Source organism: Suncus etruscus, chromosome 16 (genome assembly GCF_024139225.1).
Source record: "Suncus etruscus isolate mSunEtr1 chromosome 16, mSunEtr1.pri.cur, whole genome shotgun sequence".
Classification (NCBI taxonomy): Eukaryota; Metazoa; Chordata; class Mammalia; order Eulipotyphla; family Soricidae; genus Suncus; species Suncus etruscus.
The window spans coordinates 74,091,214-74,112,533 of NC_064863.1; the positions used below are offsets into that span (position 1 = coordinate 74,091,214).

At 38.6% G+C, this 21,320-nt stretch overlaps 1 protein-coding gene across 1 annotated transcript in view; it reads left to right on the top strand.

Moving 5' to 3' along the window:
* CDS1 (CDP-diacylglycerol synthase 1) overlaps positions 1–18,857 on the top strand; it is a 79,867-nt gene extending 61,010 nt beyond the window's left edge. The window contains exons 11-13 of the mRNA XM_049789882.1: positions 3,338–3,457; positions 4,310–4,413; positions 17,650–18,857. Of these exons, the coding sequence (XP_049645839.1) occupies positions 3,338–3,457; positions 4,310–4,413; positions 17,650–17,779 (354 nt within the window). The 3' untranslated portion in view covers positions 17,780–18,857. The remainder of the gene's footprint in view (positions 1–3,337; positions 3,458–4,309; positions 4,414–17,649) is intronic.
* Positions 18,858–21,320: the final 2,463 nt, after the last annotated feature.

Here is a 21,320-nt window from a genome sequence, read left to right on the forward strand (position 1 = left end):
AACAAAATAATCGCTGCTGGCTTGGGGGACCATATGGGACACAGGGGGGTCGAACCCATGGACCATCCTAGGTTAGCGCTTGCAGGACAGACACCTTACTACTAGTACTACTGCTCCGGCCCCAACCTCTTGATTTTTATGAAAGTATGTTTAATGGGCAAGCATGAGATCTATCTAGGATAATGTCTTATGTGCATTGGAGAAGAGTGTGTATTCAGCTTTTTGGGGGATGGAGGGCCTTCTCTCTATATATACATACACCAAGCCTCTCTCTTCCATTTCTTCCTTTAGAGGAGTATATTCTCTTTTTCCTGGTTTTTGGTATTTGGGGCACACCGGTGACACTTCTGGCTATGCGCTCAGAAATTGCCCCTGGTTTGGAGGACCATATGGGACACTGGGGGGAATCAAACCGTGGTGTGTCATAGGTTAGCACATGCAAGGCAAATGCCCTACCACCTGTGCCACTGCTCCAGCCCCTAGAGCCAGTATTATTCTTGTTGAGTTTTAGCTTAGTTGACCTATCAGGGCTGACAGGGCAGTATTGAAGTCTCTCACTATTACTCTGTTGTTATTAATATCTTCAGATATATCACCAATTGTTTTAAATATTTTGCTGACCCCTCATTGGTTGCAGATATATTTAGAAGTGTGATTTCTTCCTGTTGTACATATCCCTTGATTAGTAAGAAATGTCCATCTCTGCCTCTTATAACCCTTTTAAGCTTAAAGTCTGTGTTGTCTGATATTAGTATGGCCACTCCAGTCTTTGTAAGGGCATTGTTTGCTTGAATGATTGTCCTTCAACTTTTAATTTTGAATCAGTGTTTGCTCTGACATTCAGTTATGTTTCTTGCAGGTAGCAAAATGTTGGATTCAACATTTTGTTTCATTTGCCACTCTGTTTCTTATTGGTGCATTTAGTCCATTAATGTTGATAGACATTATTATCATGGGATTAAGTGTCATTTTAAAGGAATTTGATGTGTTTGTCATCTTTCTGTTGGAGTTTAGTGTGTTTGTCTGCCTTGCTTTAAAGTAGATTCTTCAGCTCTTCTATTTGAAGGTTGGTTTTGAGTCTGTAAAGTTTCTGAGCTGTCTTTTATCCATGAAGCATCATATACTTTCTTAAAACCTGAAAGAAAATCTGTCTGGGGGAATTACCCTTGGTGAAGAATTCATTATGTTGAATTTTGTTATATCCCACCACTGCCTTCGGCCCTTAGAGTTGCTTGTGATGCATCTTTTGTAAATCTTAAGAATGCCTCGTTGTATGTAATTTCTCTTTTTGATCTTGCTGTTTTCAGTATATTCTATCCCTATCTGTAGTTTTCATCATTGTGACTACTATGTGCTTTGGAGTGCCTTTGATTGTATCTCTTTTAGCTGGTGTCCTTTAGCATCCAGGATATGGTTGCCTGCACTCTTTAGCCCTGGGAATGTGTTAGGAATGATGTCCTTGACTGTTGTTTTTTCATTGGAGTTTTCTTCTTGGGTCTCTGTGATTCTTATGTTGCTTCTACAGTTGATCCCACAGATCTGTTGTTGTCTGTTGACTTTCTTTGAGGAATTTTTCCAGCCTCTTCTGTTGTATAGAGGTGTTATGCAGCTCATTTTCTACTTCTGTCCTCAGCTGTTGTTGCTCTGCTGGTGAGCCATTTCAGTGAGGTTTTCATTTCACCTACCATGTTTTTCAACTCTGATAATTGTTTGAAGTTTTCTCATTTCTAATATGCTCTTGAGTCTTCTGGGCTGTCCGTTCTATAGTTTCTTTGGACATCTTTAACATTTCCTCTCTAATGTCCTAATCAGAGAGATTTATGTAGATAGCTGGTATAGATTGGGTCTCCAGAACTAGCATCTTCAGTCACAAGGTATTTTGCATAGTTTTCTTATTTTGACCCTTGTTGTATGGTACTGGTAATGTGTTGTGTGCAGCTCCTTGACTGGAAGAAATGTGCAGTCACTGAGTGAAGTGCCTTAGAAGTTTGATTCAAACTGGTGCTTTTTTTGTTTGTTTGTTTTTGGGCCACACCCGGCGGTGCTCAGGGGTTACTTACTCCTGGCTGTCTGCTCAGAAATAGCTCCTGGCAGGCACGGGGGACCCTATGGGACACCGGGATTCGAACCAACCACCTTTGGTTCTGGATCGGCTGCTTGCAAAGCACACGCCACTGTGCTATCTCTCCGGGCCCCAAACTGGTGCTTTTTAAAATTCAAACTACTCACTTCCTACAGCTTTTCCTGTTTTCACACAACTCAGCTCTATTCAAACTTGTAGTAGGGTCCTCAGTGAGCTGAACTTATTGGTTCAAGTGAAAAATCAGTAGTTGAATGAGTATGTTTTGAAACATTTTATTTATATGTGAAATCCCTGATTTTTTTTTTTTTTTTTTGAGAGGCATTTAAACCAACAAAACATTTTTCTCCTAAGCACTTTGGAACCTGCTATAAAATTGTTTGATATTGTCAGTCTTTGATTAAGAATAATACCGTTGCTTTGAGTTCAGGTCCAAAGATTGGTGTTCTTGATTGTTGTTAAACCACACCCACTGTTCATTATCTTTGTTTCAGTTTCAAAGGCATAGAGCAAAAACTAAGGATATAAAAAAGTTTGTAAAACTCATTGATTTTGTGCTCTCCATCTTTATATGCTCATCTTGGTAGTCCCTTTTTAAGCAAATAATTTTCACATGTTTCTACAGTACTTAATATAGTTTCAAAAGAATGATCAACACTTAGAAAGATTACTGTAGGAGATAGGTCAGAAGACTAGAGTACAGAGCTTCTAATCTTAGGGAACAATATCCCCATCTCAACTGCCTAAAAGTAGCCCTAGGGACTGCTGTGTATGGACAAACAAACAAAAAAACTGAAACAGAAAATAGAAAAAGATCAATCTTTATCGCATTTTATTGTAGAAAACGTGAAATAAAACACAATTAAAATGACAAAATAATGACAAAATTAATTACAAATTACAAAAATAAATACTGTGGGTAAAATGGCAAATTTAGCACGAAAAAAATCAGTTAATTGATTCGTGGTAAGCCTAAGTGGTACAGAAGTTGCTAATGTAGAAAGTGGATTATCTAGTTTGATTGTGAGATTTTTAGTATGCCAGAAACCACAGATATTCTTCCAAGAGAGAATGGTAGGTAAATGGTGGCAGCGAAATGACATTTTTCTTCATTACCCTTAACATTTGTGAAATTTACAAAACTGTGGCATACATTTGACTGTTTACCATGGTTTTTGGTTCAGGTGTCATACTCAGGTAAGTACAGGATTAATGTAGCTAACGCCAACCCCCTTCCCATCTTTATTTCCTCCTTAGGACACAGTGAGCTTGTATCCTTTCCAGATACATAGCATTGCGCTCTCAACTTTTGCATCTTTGATTGGCCCATTTGGAGGCTTCTTTGCCAGTGGATTCAAAAGAGCTTTCAAAATCAAGGTGGGTATTTCAATCCTTTGTTGATATCATTAGACACTCATAATCAGAGAACGTAATAGAGTTGTATTCTAGTTCGCTATTGGTTTTATACGTTGTATTACCAGGCAAAACCTTTTATATCTTATTGGTTTCAGTATCCCAATGCTTCCTTGCTGATTTCAGCTGTAGGGTGAAAATGTTTTATATGCTTGAAATGAAGGTGTGATTTCTGTTCCAGTTGATAAGTTTTCAGGTTGCCTGAGTAATCTTGAAGGGTAATTAGTGCTTTCCATTCCCAGCATTCAGACATGTTACACTATATCTGCCTGAAGCCCATTTGCTAACTAATCATTCCTGTCATTTGGCCATTGAGTGGATTAACATTTCAAGTGAACTATTTTGGTTTTTCCTTTTTGTATTAACACTTAAAGAAGAAAAAATATTTGTCACAGTTTGCTAAATTCTTTATTTCGAAATAAGAACGATTATAACACTAAACGTGAGTTAAAAATCAGCTGTATATCTTTCCACAACATTAAAACAGAGTAGGCCATAACAAGATTAGATTATTATAGTTGGCAAATTTGCATACTTTTATTAATGCTAGGATTAAGTAAAATTTCATAAGTGTTGGTTGAACACTACAGTATTCAATTTATGGATCATTCTAGCACAGGCACATATTTGAAAGCTGTTACTTCAGCCTGTAGGCAATGTTCTGGAAAACTTGTTTTAACTGGGAAAATTCAGTAGCATTTTTCTTAGATATTATCATGCCATTTAAACAGGCAGGAATTTTATAGCAGTGATTTTAAAAACTTTTTGTTAACATGTTTATGTAATTCTTTGTTTTATGTTTGTTTATTTCTTAAGGATTTTGCAAACACCATTCCTGGGCATGGAGGGATAATGGACAGATTTGATTGTCAGTATTTGATGGCAACATTTGTGCATGTGTACATCGCAAGTTTTATAAGGTATTTGCTTTTTAATAAATGGTTTAAGTTCTCTTTCCCATTTTAAATAAGTTCATTTTTTAAACTCAATGGTACTTTATAGTAACTTACAATAATCAATGAATTAAGGGCCTCCAGAGTTGAGTCATATAGTAACTGAGTAGAATCTAGATTATAATTATTTTTATTAATTTGAGCAACTTAAAAAAAACAAGTGTGTGTATTTTGTGTGTGTATGTGTGTGTGAGAAAGAGAGAGTGACAGAGAGTTCTTTAGAGGACTGAATTAAAGATCCACCTCACGCGAATTGTACCAGATTTGTGTCATCAGCACATTTATTTTCTCAATTGTGAGCAGCATCACAGTTATAGTGAATATTGAAGAGAGATTAATTTATCCCAAGATAGTTGTTCAATCTTGTAATTGCTTGAGTGATTGTTTAAATATCAGAGAATGTCCTAAACATAGATAGAGCAGAGAACAAAATCTAATTCCTACGTCAAAACATACTTTCTAATTGGTAATTTGGAAGAAGGGACAAAAACAGATAGTAAAAATTAATTCAGCATGGTTGATTAGTGTTGGGCAGAAAATCAGAAGACTGTGATTGTGATGGGAGGTGGATGGATGGCTTGGAGTTCAAAAATGGTATTGCTATTTCATATAGTTTATTCTTGTACATAAACCTTAATGTTTTGGATATGACTTAAAATACAAGCTATGTATAAAGGCTAACCATAAAAACCACATCTTAATTTTTTCCCCATGATCCCCATTCTTGCGTCATTGAAAACATGTACTATTTCTGGGAGGGGGTGCTAATTTTGGGGCCATACAGAGGTGCTTGGGCATTTCCTCCTAGCTCTGTGCTCAGGAATTACCCCTAAAGATATTTGGGTAACCATATGGTATGCTAAGGGTTGAATCTGAGTCAATTGCATGCAAGGCAAGCACCCTACCTGTACTATTCCTCTGACCCCCTAAAATTACTTTATTTAAAATATAATTAATATTTATAGATCCCTAAGTACACACTTGAAACATTTGTCCATAGCGATACTTTTATTTTCTTGTGTATCAATTTCATTCATTTATAGGGATCATATGGGATGTAGGGGACTGAACCCACATCAAAAAAGATAAAAAGCCAACAACAACAACAACAACAACAAAAACCACACAACTTAGTTGACAGTCTTTGCCTTTTAATTAGAATAACTAATCATTTAGATACAATTTGTTTTCTGATTCATTTAGTGGTTAAATCTTTAGAATTCTTTTCAGAAGGTGACAGCTTTTAGGGCATTAACTCAATATTTTTAAATTTTTTATTTATTTAAAGAAAATGTTTCACTTAGTTGACATAGTTGATCATAATACATTTGTTTCCAGATAAGTGAAAACAAAGTTATTGAAAAAAAGAATGGAAAGAAAAAATAAAATTAAAATGGAAGAGAAGAGAGAAAAATAAAAGAAAGAAAAATGAAAAAGTACAGTAGCAAACTCATTTGTGAAAATTATTGTATCACCAATGAAGTCATTAATACAATGGCAGAAGGTTTAGTAAGCTCTTGTTGTTATGTGTCCAGTCTGTTAAATTGGGGGTATTCCTTGAGGGATAACAGCGTTAAACAAATGAAGTTTTCCAGAAATTCAGAATACTACAAATTTTAAAAGTATATATTCAGTTTCAGAGCCTTCTGGAAGAAGGCCTGATTTGAACATGGTGACTGCATTGTGGGTGTAGTTAGAGCTGCCAGGCATTCTCAGAAGAAGGAAGTGATAGGGGAGGTGCCCACACTCATCAAAAAAAAAGCCCTGGGAATAATAGCATAACAGGATCAGCATCTCTGCAGGGAATCATAGAGGGTCTGTGATGAGGCAAGCCATTGGGAAAATGGTGTTTCTGGGTGGTGGAAGCAGCAAGGGTGACTTTGGCATGCTGGGGGCTTGACCTACCCTCTACTCCTGAGATGGTCAGCTTTGTGCTGCCTGGGCCAGTGTAGCCATAATCTTTCATGGCTTGGTTTACTTCTCAGTCAAGAAATGAGTGAATTTATAGAGCAGGCCAGGTTCGAACATGGTAGCTGTGTTGGTGGACATGGTTATAGCCACCAGGTTTTTCCAGAAGAAGGGCAATATGGGGGAGGGTGTCCACACTCACTCTAAAAGAAAAAGCCCTGGTGATATCAGCCTAATGACCTGCCTATCTGAAGTTTCGTCAGATGGTATCCCTGCAGGGAATCGTAGAGAGTCAGTGATGGGGCAGGCCATTGGGAAAATGGTGATTCTGGGTGATGGATGCAGCAAGTGTGGCTTTGGCAGGGTGGGGGATTGGCCCATGTTCTCCTCTTGAGATGGCCAGCTGTGTGCTGTGTTGGCCAGTGTAGCCATAATCTTTCAAGGCTCAGTTTGCATCTTGCTCTAGAAAAGAGTGAGTCTATGGAGCTAGCCTAGCTTGAACATGGTTACTGTATTTGTCAACTCAATACTTTTCAACAATCTATGATTTTAGTAGGGAGCCATCTTGTTCAGCGTTTGAAAGCAAATATTTAGACTGTTAGAATGCATAGATACAACATTTTTATTGGCGCACCTAGTGATATAGTTTTGCAATTAACTGAATTTGCAAAAAGTCACCTTCCTTTTCTAATTTGACATCATGAAGGTGCTGAATTTTTTTTAGTTTTTGGGCCACACCCGGCATTGCTCAGGGGTTACTCCTGGCTGTCTGCTCAGAAATAGCTCCTGGCAGGCACGGGGGGACCATATGGGACACCGGGATTCGAACCAACCACCTTTGGTCCTGGATTGGCTGCTTTCAAGGCAAACACCGCTGTGCTATCTCTCCGGGCCCGATGCTGAATTTTTTGATAAAATGCAAGACAAACTACTTTTTGACAGTGAGAGGCTTATGCCCTCATATTCAGCTAATAAGTTAAGCTGTGTATATGAAGGTAGCCCATGGGACACCTAATCTACACTGATCATTTTTTCAAACAAAGACCAGATGGGCTCATGATGACAATTTGAGTGTGTATATATGTATGTGTGTACATCATGTAAATGTCTGTTGGTGGGAACTTAAATTGCTAAGGTGGGAATTGGGGAGAAGTAAAATTGAATGGCCTTTATGTAAAGCCATACAGCAGAAACTTAGCACAAAGAAAGAGCTTTGGATTTCTCTCAAATAGAATAGGAAAAGAAAAAAAGAATTTGAAAAAGAATGAAGATAGTGGGCCCGGAGAGATAGCACAGCGGCGTTTGCCTTGCAAGCAGCCAATCTAGGACCAAAGGTGGTTGGTTCGAATCCCGGTGTCCCATTTGGCCCCCCCCCCCCCCCCCCGTACCTGCCAGGAGCTATTTCTGAGCAGACAGCCAGGAGTAACCCCTGAGCAATGCCGGGTGGACGCATTCATTACCAGTGTTCCAGAATGAGAAGAGAAAAAGACATGGGTAGAGAACTTATGATGGTAGGATTCCTGTTTGGGCATGCTCCAGACTTGGGGTGTACTCCTGAAGATGTTCAAGGAGTGTCAGTGCATAGGCATTGCAGGAGTTCAGAGAAGAAGAGACTTGAGAAGAGGCCTCACACTGGCCATTGAGGTATGGTGTTGGAGGAGGTTGGAGTATGGTCGCTCTCTCTCTTTCATGCTTTCTTGGCTCATCTCTACCCCATCATGACAGAAGAGGACAAAGCTCTCCCTGCCATCTCTTCCTCCAGCTGGTTTAGATCCATACTCTACGTCATCTTTAGGCTATACCTGGTGATTGTAGTGTGGTGGGGAGTTGCTCAGGCTCTATAAGTAGATCTATTTTCACTGAGTTTTCTTGTGGAATTTTGCCTCAGACTATCTTAGAACAAAAGGAGCCTTTTGTTTACGAGTGGGACATCAGTAGAGACTCTGAACTATATTCTAACTGTTCATATCCCCAGGATTATTATTGCTTTAGCAAAATATTTTCCATTGTCTGAAATTTCTTTGAAGTTATTTTTATATTTTATATTCTATTTTTTGCAATTACAAATTTTTATTAAAACATGGAAATTTCTGGAGCGGTGGCACAAGTGGCAGGGCATCTGCCTTGCACGTGCTAACATAGGAAGGACTGCAGTTTGATCCCCCAGCATCCCATATGGTCCCCCAAGCCAGGAGCCATTTCTGAGAGCATAGCCAGAATTAACCCCTGAGCATTACCGGTGTGGCCCAAAAACCAAAACAAAACAAAAAAAAATAGAACACGGAAATTTAACAAGTTCTTCATAATATAGTTATTTCAGACATTAAATGTTCAATAACTAATTCATTGTGACCTTTTCCTTCACTAGTGCCCTGGTTTTTCACCCACTACCTTTGCCTTCTTCTTTATAGGCACAAATTTACTTCTTATTATTTGTTATGATACAAAGGCAAATGGAATTCCAAAAACTTAGATCACTAAGTGTCAATTTGAAATAATCGTATCCCTCAATGGTGTTACTAAAGTTGGTAGTCTCTGGATTGACTGAGCTGTGGTTGGTGCTAATTGAACCTTCTGTTTAGATTCACTGAGCTTTGTTGTCTTCTGCTTAACTTTTCTATTAGATACACTGTGATGCTTCTTGGCTACTTGGCTGACACTACTACACAATTTTTTTTTTTTTTTTTTTTTGGTTTTTCGGGCCACACCCGTTAGATGCTCAGGGGTCACTCCTGGCTATACGCTCAGAAATTGCCCCTGGCTTGGGGGGACCATATGGGACGCCGGGGGATCGAACCGTGGTCCTTTCCTTGGCTAGCGCTTGCAAGGCAGACACCTTACCTCTAGCGCCACCTCGCCGGCCCCTACTACACAATTTTGAGGTGCCATACAACCATTTGCTGCCATGCAATTCAAGATCTATACTTCTGGCAAAAGCTGGCTCCCTGTGTGTGACACCAGGCGGGGAAAATCCGCGAAAGTACACCGGCCCAGTGGGGCTCAGCTGTGAAAGACTGTGAGTGTGACCTGTCTATGTCTGTCTACTGTCCTCTTGCGTGAAACTCTTGCGAGTGGGGCAAAAAGAGGCTCAGAGGAGCACGGCCGCTCCGCTTCGCTACGCGGCCGTGCACTCTTTCTAAGGAAAGAACTCCATTGCAACAAGAAGGAAAAATCACACTAAGAACGGCGCTATATCACAGAAGCAAACATTTCTCTCTGGACTGTCTTCTCTGTTACATGCTCGGGCCTAAGATTTGACCCAGTGTGAGGCTTCATCCACGGAGGACTCCCCTCCCTTAGAGGCAAGTCAGCCCATCCAGAAAGGGAGGAGCCAGAGGAGTGTGCTGCCTACATCATATAGACAATGAATACCACTACAACACGTAGAAAAACCCACAATACAAATGTGACAATGGGGAAACAGCGCAGGCCAGCATCAGACATAGAGAATGAAGATGACAATTCTGAGGACCAGATAATGACTGAACAACTAATCAACCTCTCAGATAAGGACTTTAGACTAGCAATATGGAAGGTGCTCAACAGACTCCAAGAAACCATGGATCGAGTTGAACAGAACACTAATAAGAACCAAGAAAATATGAAGGCAGAAATGACAAAACTCCAAACTGAAATAACATGTCAACTAACAGGCCTGAAAAACTCAGTAAACGAAGTGAATGACAAAATGGATAAGCTCTGGGACAGGGTATCAGAAGCTGAGAATAGACTTGGTGCTGTGGAAGATGAGATACATAACAATTCCATACAGCAGGAGAGATTGGACAAAAAACTTAAAGCAAATGAGCAGACAATGGAAAAATTAGTCAAAGAATGGGAACAGACGAAAATAGAAGTCTATGATAAGATCAACAGAAACAACTTAAGAATCATTGGAGTCCCAGAGACCCAGGAAGAAAATTTCCAGGAAGAATCAATGGTCAAGAACATCATTAAAGAGAAACTTCCAGAGCTAAAGAATATATGTGATCAAATCCTGCATGCCCGAAGAGTACCAACCAAAAGAGACCCCAGAAAAACCACCCCAAGACACATCCTAGTCACAATGACAAATCCCACAGATAGAGACAGAATTCTGAAAACAGCAAGATCAAAAGGGGAAATCATGTTCAAGCAAGCTTCCCTGAGATTTACAGCAGACCTGTCACCAGAAACGCTCAATGCCAGAAAGCAGTGGTGGGATATTGTGACAAGACTGAATGAAATGAATGCTTCACCCAGAATACTATACCCAGCAAAACTCACTTTCCGGTTTGATGGAAGAATACATGGTTTCACAGACAAAAAACAGCTCAGAAACTTCACAGACACAAAACCAGTCTTAAGAGAAAAACTGAAAGACCTAATCTAAGACAAGACTACCCAAAAGACACACCAAATTTTGAAATAAAGATGGCGTTAAATCCCAGGACAATTCTTTCTCTCAACGTCAATGGACTAAATGCACCAGTTAAGAGACACAGAGTGGCTAAATGGATCAAAAAACTCAATCCAACCTTCTGCTGCCTACAAGAAACGCACCTGAATAGTCAGAACAAACATAGACTCAAAATAAAAGGCTGGAGAAAAGTTATCCAAGCAAACAACACCCATAAAAAAGCTGGAGTGGCCATACTAATATCAGATAATGCAAACTTTATACTCAGGAAGGTTGTAAGGGACAAAGACGGACATTTTATATTAATCAAGGGGTACGTAGAGCAGGAAGAATTCACTCTCCTAAACATATATGCACCGAATGAGGGGCCAGCAAAATATTTAATACAACTGCTGACAAATCTGAAAAATAATATCAACAACAACACAATAATTGTGGGGGACCTAAACACGGCTTTGTCAACACTGGACAGGTCAACCAGACTGAAACCCAACAAGAATATACTAGACCTGAGGAGAGAAATGGAAGAAAGAGGCCTAGTGGATATATATAGGACACTCCATCCCCAGAAACCTGGATACACATTCTTCTCCAATGTACATGGGACATTCTCCAGGATAGACTACATGCTGGCACATAAAACATACCTCCATAAGATCAAGAGGATAGAAATTTTGCAGACTACCTTCGCTGACCACAAGGCTCTGAAATTATTTGTGAACTCCAAAGGGACTCAGAAGAAACACTTTAACACCTGGAAGTTAAACAGCCTCATGCTCAATAACCAGTGGGTCCGAGATGAAATCAAGGAGGAAATAAAAAGGTTCCTGGAAACAAATGACAATAAAGACACAAACTCTCAGAACTTATGGGACACAGCAAAAGCAGTACTGAGAGGAAAATTTATAGCTTTGCAAGCACACATCAGGAAGGAAGAAGGAGCTTACCTGAGTAGCTTAATGACACAGCTAATAGAACTAGAAAATGCTCAACAAAAGGACCCAAGAACAGGAAGACAGAAGGAAATAACAAAGCTGAGAGCAGAAATCAACGAAGTGGAAACTCAAAAAACAATCCGAAAGATCAACGAAAGCAGAAGTTGGTTCTTTGAAAAAATAAACAAGATTGATAGACCACTGGCAAACCTAACAAAGAAAGAGAGAGAGAGAAACTTGATAACTCGTATCAGGAATGAAAAAGGAGAGATCACTACTGATATGACAGAGATTCAAAGGGTAATCAGAAACTACTTTGAAAAACTCTACGCCACTAAAAATGAGAACCTGGAAGAAATGGATAAATTCTTGGACTCTTATAATCTTCCACGGTTGAAGGAAGAGGATGTAGCATATCTAAACACCCCCATCACCATTGATGAAATTAAAACAGTAATCAAATGTCTGCCGAAAAATAAAAGCCCAGGTCCAGATGGATTCACTAATGAATTCTATCAAACTTTCCAAGAGGAACTACTGCCAATCTTGGCAAGACTCTTTCATGAAATTGAACAAACAGAAACACTTCCAAATAGCTTTTATGAAGCCAACATCACCTTGATACCTAAACCAGACAGAGACGCTACCAAAAAAGAAAATTACAGACCAATATCACTGATGAATGCAGATGCAAAGATCCTCAACAAAATCCTGGCAAATAGGATTCAATGCCTCGTTAAGAAGATCATCCACTACGATCAAGTAGGTTTCATCCCAGGAATGCAAGGCTGGTTTAACATCCGTAAATCTATCAACATAATACACAACATCAATAACAAGAAAAATAAAAACCACATGATCATATCAATAGATGCAGAGAAAGCATTTGATAAGGTCCAACACCCATTCTTGATCAAAACTCTCAGCAAGATGGGAATGGAGGGAACCTTTCTCAATATAGTGAAGGCCATCTACCACAAGCCAGTGGCAAATATTATCCTCAATGGAGAAAAACTGAAAGCCTTCCCTCTAAATTCTGGCACAAGACAAGGCTGTCCTCTCTCACCACTCCTATTCAACATAGCACTGGAAGTACTTGCTATAGCGATTAGGCAAGAAAAGGATATCAAGGGAATCCAGATAGGAAAGGAAGAAGTCAAGCTCTCACTGTTTGCAGATGACATGATACTCTACTTAGAAAACCCTAAAGACTCTATCAAAAAGCTTCTAGAAACAATAGACTCATATAGCAAGGTGGAAGGCTACAAAATTAACACACAAAAATCAATGGCCTTTCTATACACCAACAGTAATAAAGAAGAAATGGACATTAAGAAAACAACCCCATTCACAATAGTACCACACAAACTCAAATATCTTGGAATCAACTTGACTAAATATGTGAAGGACCTATACAAAGAAAACTATAAAACTCTGCTCCAAGAAATAAGAGAGGACACACGGAAATGGAAACACATACCCTGCTCATGGATTGGCAGGATTAACATCATCAAAATGTCAATACTCCCCAAGGCATTATACAGATTTAATGCCATCCCTCTAAAGATACCCATGACATTCTTCAAAGAAGTGGATCAGACACTTTTGAAATTCATTTGGAACAATAAACACCCTCGAATAGCTAAAGCAATCATTGGGAAAAAGAATATGGGAGGAATTACTTTTCCCAACTTTAAACTGTACTACAAAGCAACAGTTATCAAAACAGCATGGTATTGGAATAAGGATAGGTCCTCAGATCAGTGGAATAGGCTTGAATACTCAGAAAATGTTCCCCAGAGATACAACCATCTAATTTTTGATAAAGGAGCAGGAAATCCTAAATGGAGCAGGGAAAGCCTCTTCAACAAGTGGTGTTGGCACAATTGGATAGCCACTTGCAAAAAATTAAACTTAGACCCCCAGCTAACATCATGTACAAAGGTAAAATCCAAATGGATTAAAGACCTCGATATCAGCCCCAAAACCATAAGATATATAGAACAGCACATAGGCAAAACACTACAGGACATTAGAGGCATCTTCAAGGAGGAAACTGCACTCTCCAAGCAAGTGAAAGCAGAGATTAACAGATGGGAATATATTAAGCTGAGAAGCTTCTGCACCTCAAAGGAAATAGTGCCCAGGATACAAGAGCCACCCACTGAGTGGGAGAAACTATTCACCCAATACCCATCAGATAAGGGGCTAATCTCCAAAATATACAAGGCACTGACAGAACTTTACAAGAAAAAAACATCTAACCCCATCAAAAAATGGGGAGAAGAAATGAACAGACACTTTGACAAAGAAGAAATACGCATGGCCAAAAGACACATGAAAAAATGTTCCACATCACTAATCATCAGGGAGATGCAAATCAAAACAACGATGAGATACCACCTCACACCCCAGAGAATGGCACACATCACAAAGAATGAGAATAAACAGTGTTGGCGGGGATGTGGAGAGAAAGGAACTCTTATCCACTGCTGGTGGGAATGCTGTCTAGTTCAACCTTTATGGAAAGCGATATGGAGATTCCTCCAAAAACTGGAAATTGAGCTTCCATACGATCCAGCTATACCACTCCTAGGAATATACCCTAGGAACACAAAAATACAATACAAAAACCCCTTCCTTACACCTATATTCATTGCAGCTCTATTTACCATAGCAAGACTCTGGAAACAACCAAGATGCCCTTCAACAGATGAATGGTTAAAGAAACTGTGGTACATATACACAATGGAATATTATGCAGCTGTCAGGAGAGATGAAGTCATGAAATTTTCCTATACATGGATGTACATGGAATCTATTATGCTGAGTGAAATAAGTCAGAGAGAGAGAGAAAAACGCAGAATGGTCTCACTCATCTATGGGTTTTAAGAAAAATGAAAGACACCCTTGTAATAATAATTTTCAGACACAAAAGAGAAAAGAGCTGGAAGTTCCAGCTCACCTCAGGAAGCTCACCACAAAGAGTGATGAGTTTAGTTAGAGAAATAACTACATTTTGAACTGTCCTAATATTGAGAATGTATGAGGGAAATGTAGAGCCTGTTTAGGGTACAGGCGGGGGTTGGGTGGGGAGGAGGGTGATTTGGGACTTGGGTGATGGGAATGTTGCACTGGTGATGGGTGGTGTTCCTTTTATGACTGAAACCCAAACACAATCATGTATGTAATCAAGGTGTTTAAATAAAAAAAAATTAAAAAAAAAAAAAAAAAAAAAAAAAGATCTATACTTCTGAAACAAATTTGGTAGCTTGGCAGTTTAATAAGGTTAAGTCTCAGAGGTGGGACATTTCTGACAGAGAGTATCTAAGTGTGGCATTGGGCTACTGTTCCTTCAGTCAGAAAGGGGAATCTACTCCATCTCTTCTGAGAATACCCCAGAGTTTTCAGCTTGGACTAGACTGTCTCTGGTAGTTATACTCTTATTTCTTATTTACTCTGATGCACCAGGAATTTTGCTGCTTTTCTTACAGAATTGTTTCTGTATCTTTTCCAATTTCAGGATTTGTTATCTCTCCTCGCCTCTAACTCAAATTAAAGAATCTTAGAATCTTTGTAGAACTCAAATCTGCAACCAGGAAACTTCCTGTATTATTCTGCTGGTGTGGTGTGGTGTGGTGTGGTGTGGGGTGTGTGTGTGTGTGTGTGTGTGTGTGTGTGTATCTCTACTATATACCTCTCAGCACAGAATAGTTCTGGGGTTTTACTTTCCTTGAAACTAATATTGGGCATTAAGGTGAGCTTCCACCTAATGATAGACTATCACAATATTTAAAACAACTGCTAATAGACATTTTGGAAGATGTTAACATCAACACAATAGTTGTAAGAGGCTTTAACTCCTAACCACTCTTGGATAGATCAAGTAGGCAAAAACTCAATAAGGAAATACCGGCCTTAAAGAAAGGAATGGAAGCCATATCTTCTTGATTTTATGGAGATAGTTTTGTGATCCAGAATGTCTGTATTCTTCTCCATGACCACTAGAGAAGAATGTGTACTCAGAATATATATCTTCTCCTCCAGTGTGTGTGTAATCAAAATATATATTCTAAAACTATATCATATTTTGGGTCCGGAGTGCACGCTGCTGGCCTCTGGCCTGGGGCGGACCCAGGTTTGATTCCTGTAAACCCATATGGTCAACTGAGCCTGTCAGGAGCGATTTCTGAGTGCAGATCCAGGAATAACCCCTGAGCACCATCGGGTGTGGCCCCCAAACAAACAAAAACCAAACAAAAAATGTTTGGGGCCGGAGTGATAGCACATCGGTAGGACGTTAGCCTTGCAGTCAGCTGTCCCAGGATAGACCTGGTTCGATTCTGGCATCCCCTAGCCTGTCAGGAGCGATTTCTGAACTGAGGAGTAACCCCTGAGTGCCACTGAATGTGGCCCCCCCAATTTTATATATATATATATATATATATATATATGAATACGATGTACTCAGAATATAAATACATATATTTATATTTTTTATACATCTATATTAAAATGTGTAACTCAATATAAATATATGTTTAGTATTTATATTTAATGCAATATTAATTATAAATATAATTATAAAATCAGTATATTTACACACATTTTTATAAAAATTTTAGTATACTAAAAATAAATCATAAAAATTTTTTTAGTTTTTTTTTCAACAGAATTTACTTGTATATTTTCCATTTCTATATTATTTGAAGGCGTAAGATAGCTTTGCCTTATCTTTCTACAATAATGTGTTTTAAACTTAACGAGTAAACTAAGATCCAGTACCACTTTTATACAATTCAAGAGATTAAAAAATACTGGACCGATGAGGTGGCACTAGAGGTAAGGTGTCTGCCTTGCAAGTGCTAGTCAAGTAAGGACCGCAGTTCGATCCCCCTGTCTTCCCATGTGGTCCTCCCAAGCCAGGGGCAATTTCTGGGCGCTTAGCCAGGAGTAACCCCTGAGCATCAAATGGGTGTGGCCCCCCAAACAAACAAACAAAAAAAAAAGAGATTAAAAAAATAATCTCCCAGGCCCCTGAGAGATAGCACAGTGGTGTTTGCCTTGCAAGCAGCCGATCCAGGACCTAAGGTGGTTGGTTCGAATCCCGGTATCCCATATGGTCCCCCATGCCTGCCAGGAGCTATTTCTGAGCAGACAGCCAGGAGTAACCCCTGAGCTCTGCCGGGTGTGGCCCCAAAAACCAAAAAACCTAAATAATAATAATAATAATAATAATAATAATAATAATAATAATAATAATAATAATAATAATAATAATCTCCCCAAGAGAAAGTAACTCAAAAGACCCTGATATTAAAATACTTCTTCCAGAATAAATATATAGGCAATTACATTAAATACAAATATTTATAATTATTATTCTGAGTTATACATTTTTCTCCAGTATACACAGGAGAATTACTTGTTGGATCACAATACCTATCTCCATAAAATAAAGAAGATAGGAATTTTAAGACAACTATTCTCTCAGACCATGTTTTGAAAATGAAGATGAATCGCAGAGATGGGGAAAACACTTGGAAATTAACAACAAAAAGCATTTTCTGAGTCAGAGAAAAGATATTTAAGAATAGGCATCAAAAGCTGAAAAATATTAATTTTAATGTTTTTGGAGCCTCTGAAATTTTTTTAGAAAATACATTTTCTCAAAAATGTATTTAGGAAAAATCAAATAAGCTGAAATTGTTATCAGGTCTAGTCATTTTAAGACATTTATACTAAATTCACTGCTGTAAAATAATATGACTGTATAACATACACATATAAACAAGCATGCTTAAATGGTACTATAAAAATAAAATGAGCTTTCATTAATAGAGCTTCGAACCTGTTAAGATTGCTACTTGTTGCTGAATGTATGTTTATTTAAATTATGAATGAATTCCTCCCATTACTCTTAAAGTAGTACAGGCTTTGTCTTTTCTGCTTTATTATCAGAGGTCCGAATCCCAGCAAATTGCTACAACAGCTGTTGGTGCTTCAACCAGAGCAGCAGTTAAATATATACAGAACCCTGAAGACTCATCTCATTGAGAAAGGAGTCCTGCAGCACACCTTGAAGGTATAACTGACTGGATCCAGAGATGGGAAGGACTGATGAATTCCACAGAAAAGCACTGAAGTTATACAAATTGTACATAAAAATGGTTGAAAATGCAATAGATTGAACTTTTATAGACATGAATGTTTTACTCTGAAATTACTGTGAATATTTAACAAACACTTGATCTAAGTTATGAAATAAGCAGCAAATTGTCAGTAAAATATCCTGTACTTTTTCTAAAGTGTATTTTCTGATGTTGACTTCCTTCCCCTTACATGCTAGGTTTCATAACTTAAAAGACGTGTGTTAAGAGTCAAGCAGTAGCAAATGAGTGAAATGAGAATGTCTTAAGATTGCACCTGGCAGTGTGTCCTTTGCACAAATATTTACTTTTGCACTTGGAGCTGCTTTTAATGTTAGCAAAATATTTTATGTAAGGCACAATAGGAAGTTAGTTCTCCTGTTCTTCCTCTTTCTTTTCTTTTTTCTTTTTTCTTTTGTCTAAAGTATTTTCTGGAGGGCTGTTGGATTTTAAAAAGGAAAGATTTGTCTACTTTTTTCTTTTTTTAAGTAATCATTTGCCAGGAGAAAATATTCCACTTTCAGGTAGGCTCAAAATGAGAGGGGCAAAAAAAAAAAAACAGATAAACTACTTAAATTATTTGGAAAAACAGGACTTTGCAAAAACAGTTTTCAGGAGAAGCAGAAGAGAGTTTTACTATGAACAACGCAATGTATGAACCAGTGATCTCAACACATGTAGCTCAGGAAACAGCCTTAGGCAGAGACGTGGGGCTCAAGTCACTTATTGGCCAAGTTTCTGCTTTTTACATTTCCCCATGAGTTGGTTTTTCTGAGTTCTGGAGCCACCAGCACACCAGATGGACAGAGTTGGAGTTGGCCACAGCAGAAAGAGGAATTTGGCCAAGAGAGTGTGATCAGTTTTTAGATGAAAGAAAGTTGATAGACACCGGGTACCCATCCTAGCAGGTTTGGACTTCCCACATCAACCGTCTGAAAGAGCTGTGTGGAGACTGGAGCACGAACTCACTCCATAGTAGCAGCTAATCTTTGTTTCATAACTTTCATATCATGTCACAAAGGCCATCAGCTGATTTGTTTTATTCTTCCAAAAATGAAAATCAAGCAGAAGTGATTCCCTCCAAGAACAAAAGCACACAAATGCCAAACCTTTCTTTTGGTGGACTGGACTCTTAACCAGAGGCTAGTAAAAGGATGTTTATCAGTAAATGTGAATAAGCTACTAAGCCATGCGTGCTCCACAGCCAGTGGTTTGTTTTTTGTTTTTGTTTTTTTTATAGTGAAGAGTCAGCATTACCTATGAAAATCGCCTGGGTTTCTTGGCTAACTGTTCAGAGAGGAGAAGTAGATATATTTTAAAAAAAATGTCTTGCTAATGAAAAGTAAATGTTTTTGTGTCAATTGGGAACAGATTTCAGTTATTTTATATTTTCATTCTTCTACAGTACCGGCAATAAGAAACGCTAATTCTGTCTAGGGTAAATAGCTATGATCTGGAACTGATTGGCTTCATTGGCAGCTCATCACATATACTTTGGTAGAGAGAGTTAAGCTCAGTATCAAGAATCTATTATTTTGACATAGCAGACATTTTAGCCTCTTCATTGCCACTGAATGTGTCCTGTCAGCATTATTTTAGAAAAATCTACAAAACTATAGACAAGGCATTAGCTGTAGTTTTATAGGAGGAAATAGTCACTTTGAAAAATTAGACTGTGGTTATTCTTCAGCATTTCTCATGTCAGTAAGTGGCAATAAAACACCATACCAAAGTTTGAAAACTTTGTGATAAGCACTTAACTCTGAAAACTGAAGCAACTTTTACAAGAACTCCTTGGTAGTAATGGCTCCCTTCATGCTTTTCTTTAAAGTAACTGATGTGGCATTGCAATACAAAATTCAAAAGAGCATTCCTGCATTCCATGTATTATACAGTCACCATTGTAACAAAATTTGAAGCTAGAAATAATTTGGGGGGGGGATCACAGCAATAGTCTTAATCAAATAAATTTTTAATAAAGTCGGATGTACATTATTCTATATGTAAAAAACTAAATTCTTCATTTTAACAGAACTAAAGATGGACCTTTATAGCGTACTTTTATAGCACATATATTAAAATAAAATATATTTTAGCAGAAGATTGCGTAACAGCATAACTTTGATCATTTTTTTTATATTTGCACTGTAAAGAGAACCTCAGTTCCTGTCTAGGAGCAGGAGGGCAGAGAAATGAAAGACTCGAAACTTCTTTCACAGTAATAGCTAAAATAGTTCTAGATTTGCTGTTCTTGAAGATGTTCTAAAGGCACTTAGATGACATTTGAACATGTGGGGTGCAAGTGTGTTCTTGTGCTCTCCCCCTTGCGGTGCATATGCTTTCACTGCACGAGAATAAGAAATAAGACCACTCATTTGCCTTCCACCCACCCCACACACATCAATTATCTTTTCTTTTGTACTTTGGTTTGAACAAAAATGGTTTCACCTTGTTCCATGAAAGGGTAAGTAGAAACTGTATATATTCTGTATATACAGAAGCTAGAGGTAGCTTCTGATCTGTGTCAATCAGCTCTCTGAATCTTTTACTGAAACGGAGATATGGGAAATAAAATGGTAACAAATTGCTTTTGGCTATTGGGCTATTTACTCCTGGGTGAAGAAATAACCATTCGATGAATGTTTGCAAAAGAGTGGTAGATCTCTGTGTGTGTGTGTGTGCACATATATCTGTATGCCTACATCCATGTGAGCACATCACCAACACCTTCAGGACACTGGGATAAATCAGTTCTGGTAATAACTGTTGGGAAGAAGTCATCCCCCCCCCCACACCTAATTTTTCTGGTTTGAGGCCATGCTCAACTATGCTCAGGGATCATTTTGGCAGTGCTCAAGGAGCCATATGGGCTGAGAATTTAAACCAGGGTCATCTGCATGCAAGCAAATGCCTTCCCACTGTATTGTCTCTCCACTCCAATTTTAGGTGCTCAATAATGCCCATTATCTGACTCTAGTTCTGTGTTTTGAGGCCTTTAAGCGTCTGAGCAGATGACTGGTGTTGGAGTCTGAAGACCCACTGACAAATGATCCTATTTGTCTTGTATGAACACAATATAGACTTCTTTTTGATGACTCTATGAGGTGCTTTCTTATTCCTGGTTTCTGCAAGTTTTAGGGCTGAACCAGAACCTCCTGTAGACAAAGATTGTGTTCAGCCTGTTGACCACTCTTGTCCTCAGACATATTTTGTTTTAGGGCCACACCCAGCGGTGTTCAGGGCTAACTCTTGGCTTTGCACACAGGGATCACTCCTGATGGTACTCTCAATGGTACTTGAGGGACCATACAGAGTGCCAAAGATCCAATCCTGTTACGTTGCATGCAAAACAAGCACCCTACTTGGTGTACTATTACTCTGACCCATAGGAGAGACTATAATGGGTGGCTATAAAGGTGGCACAAAGACCAGGGATTGACTGGTGCTATTTCTCAATTCAGTAGTTCCTGAAAATCAAACATT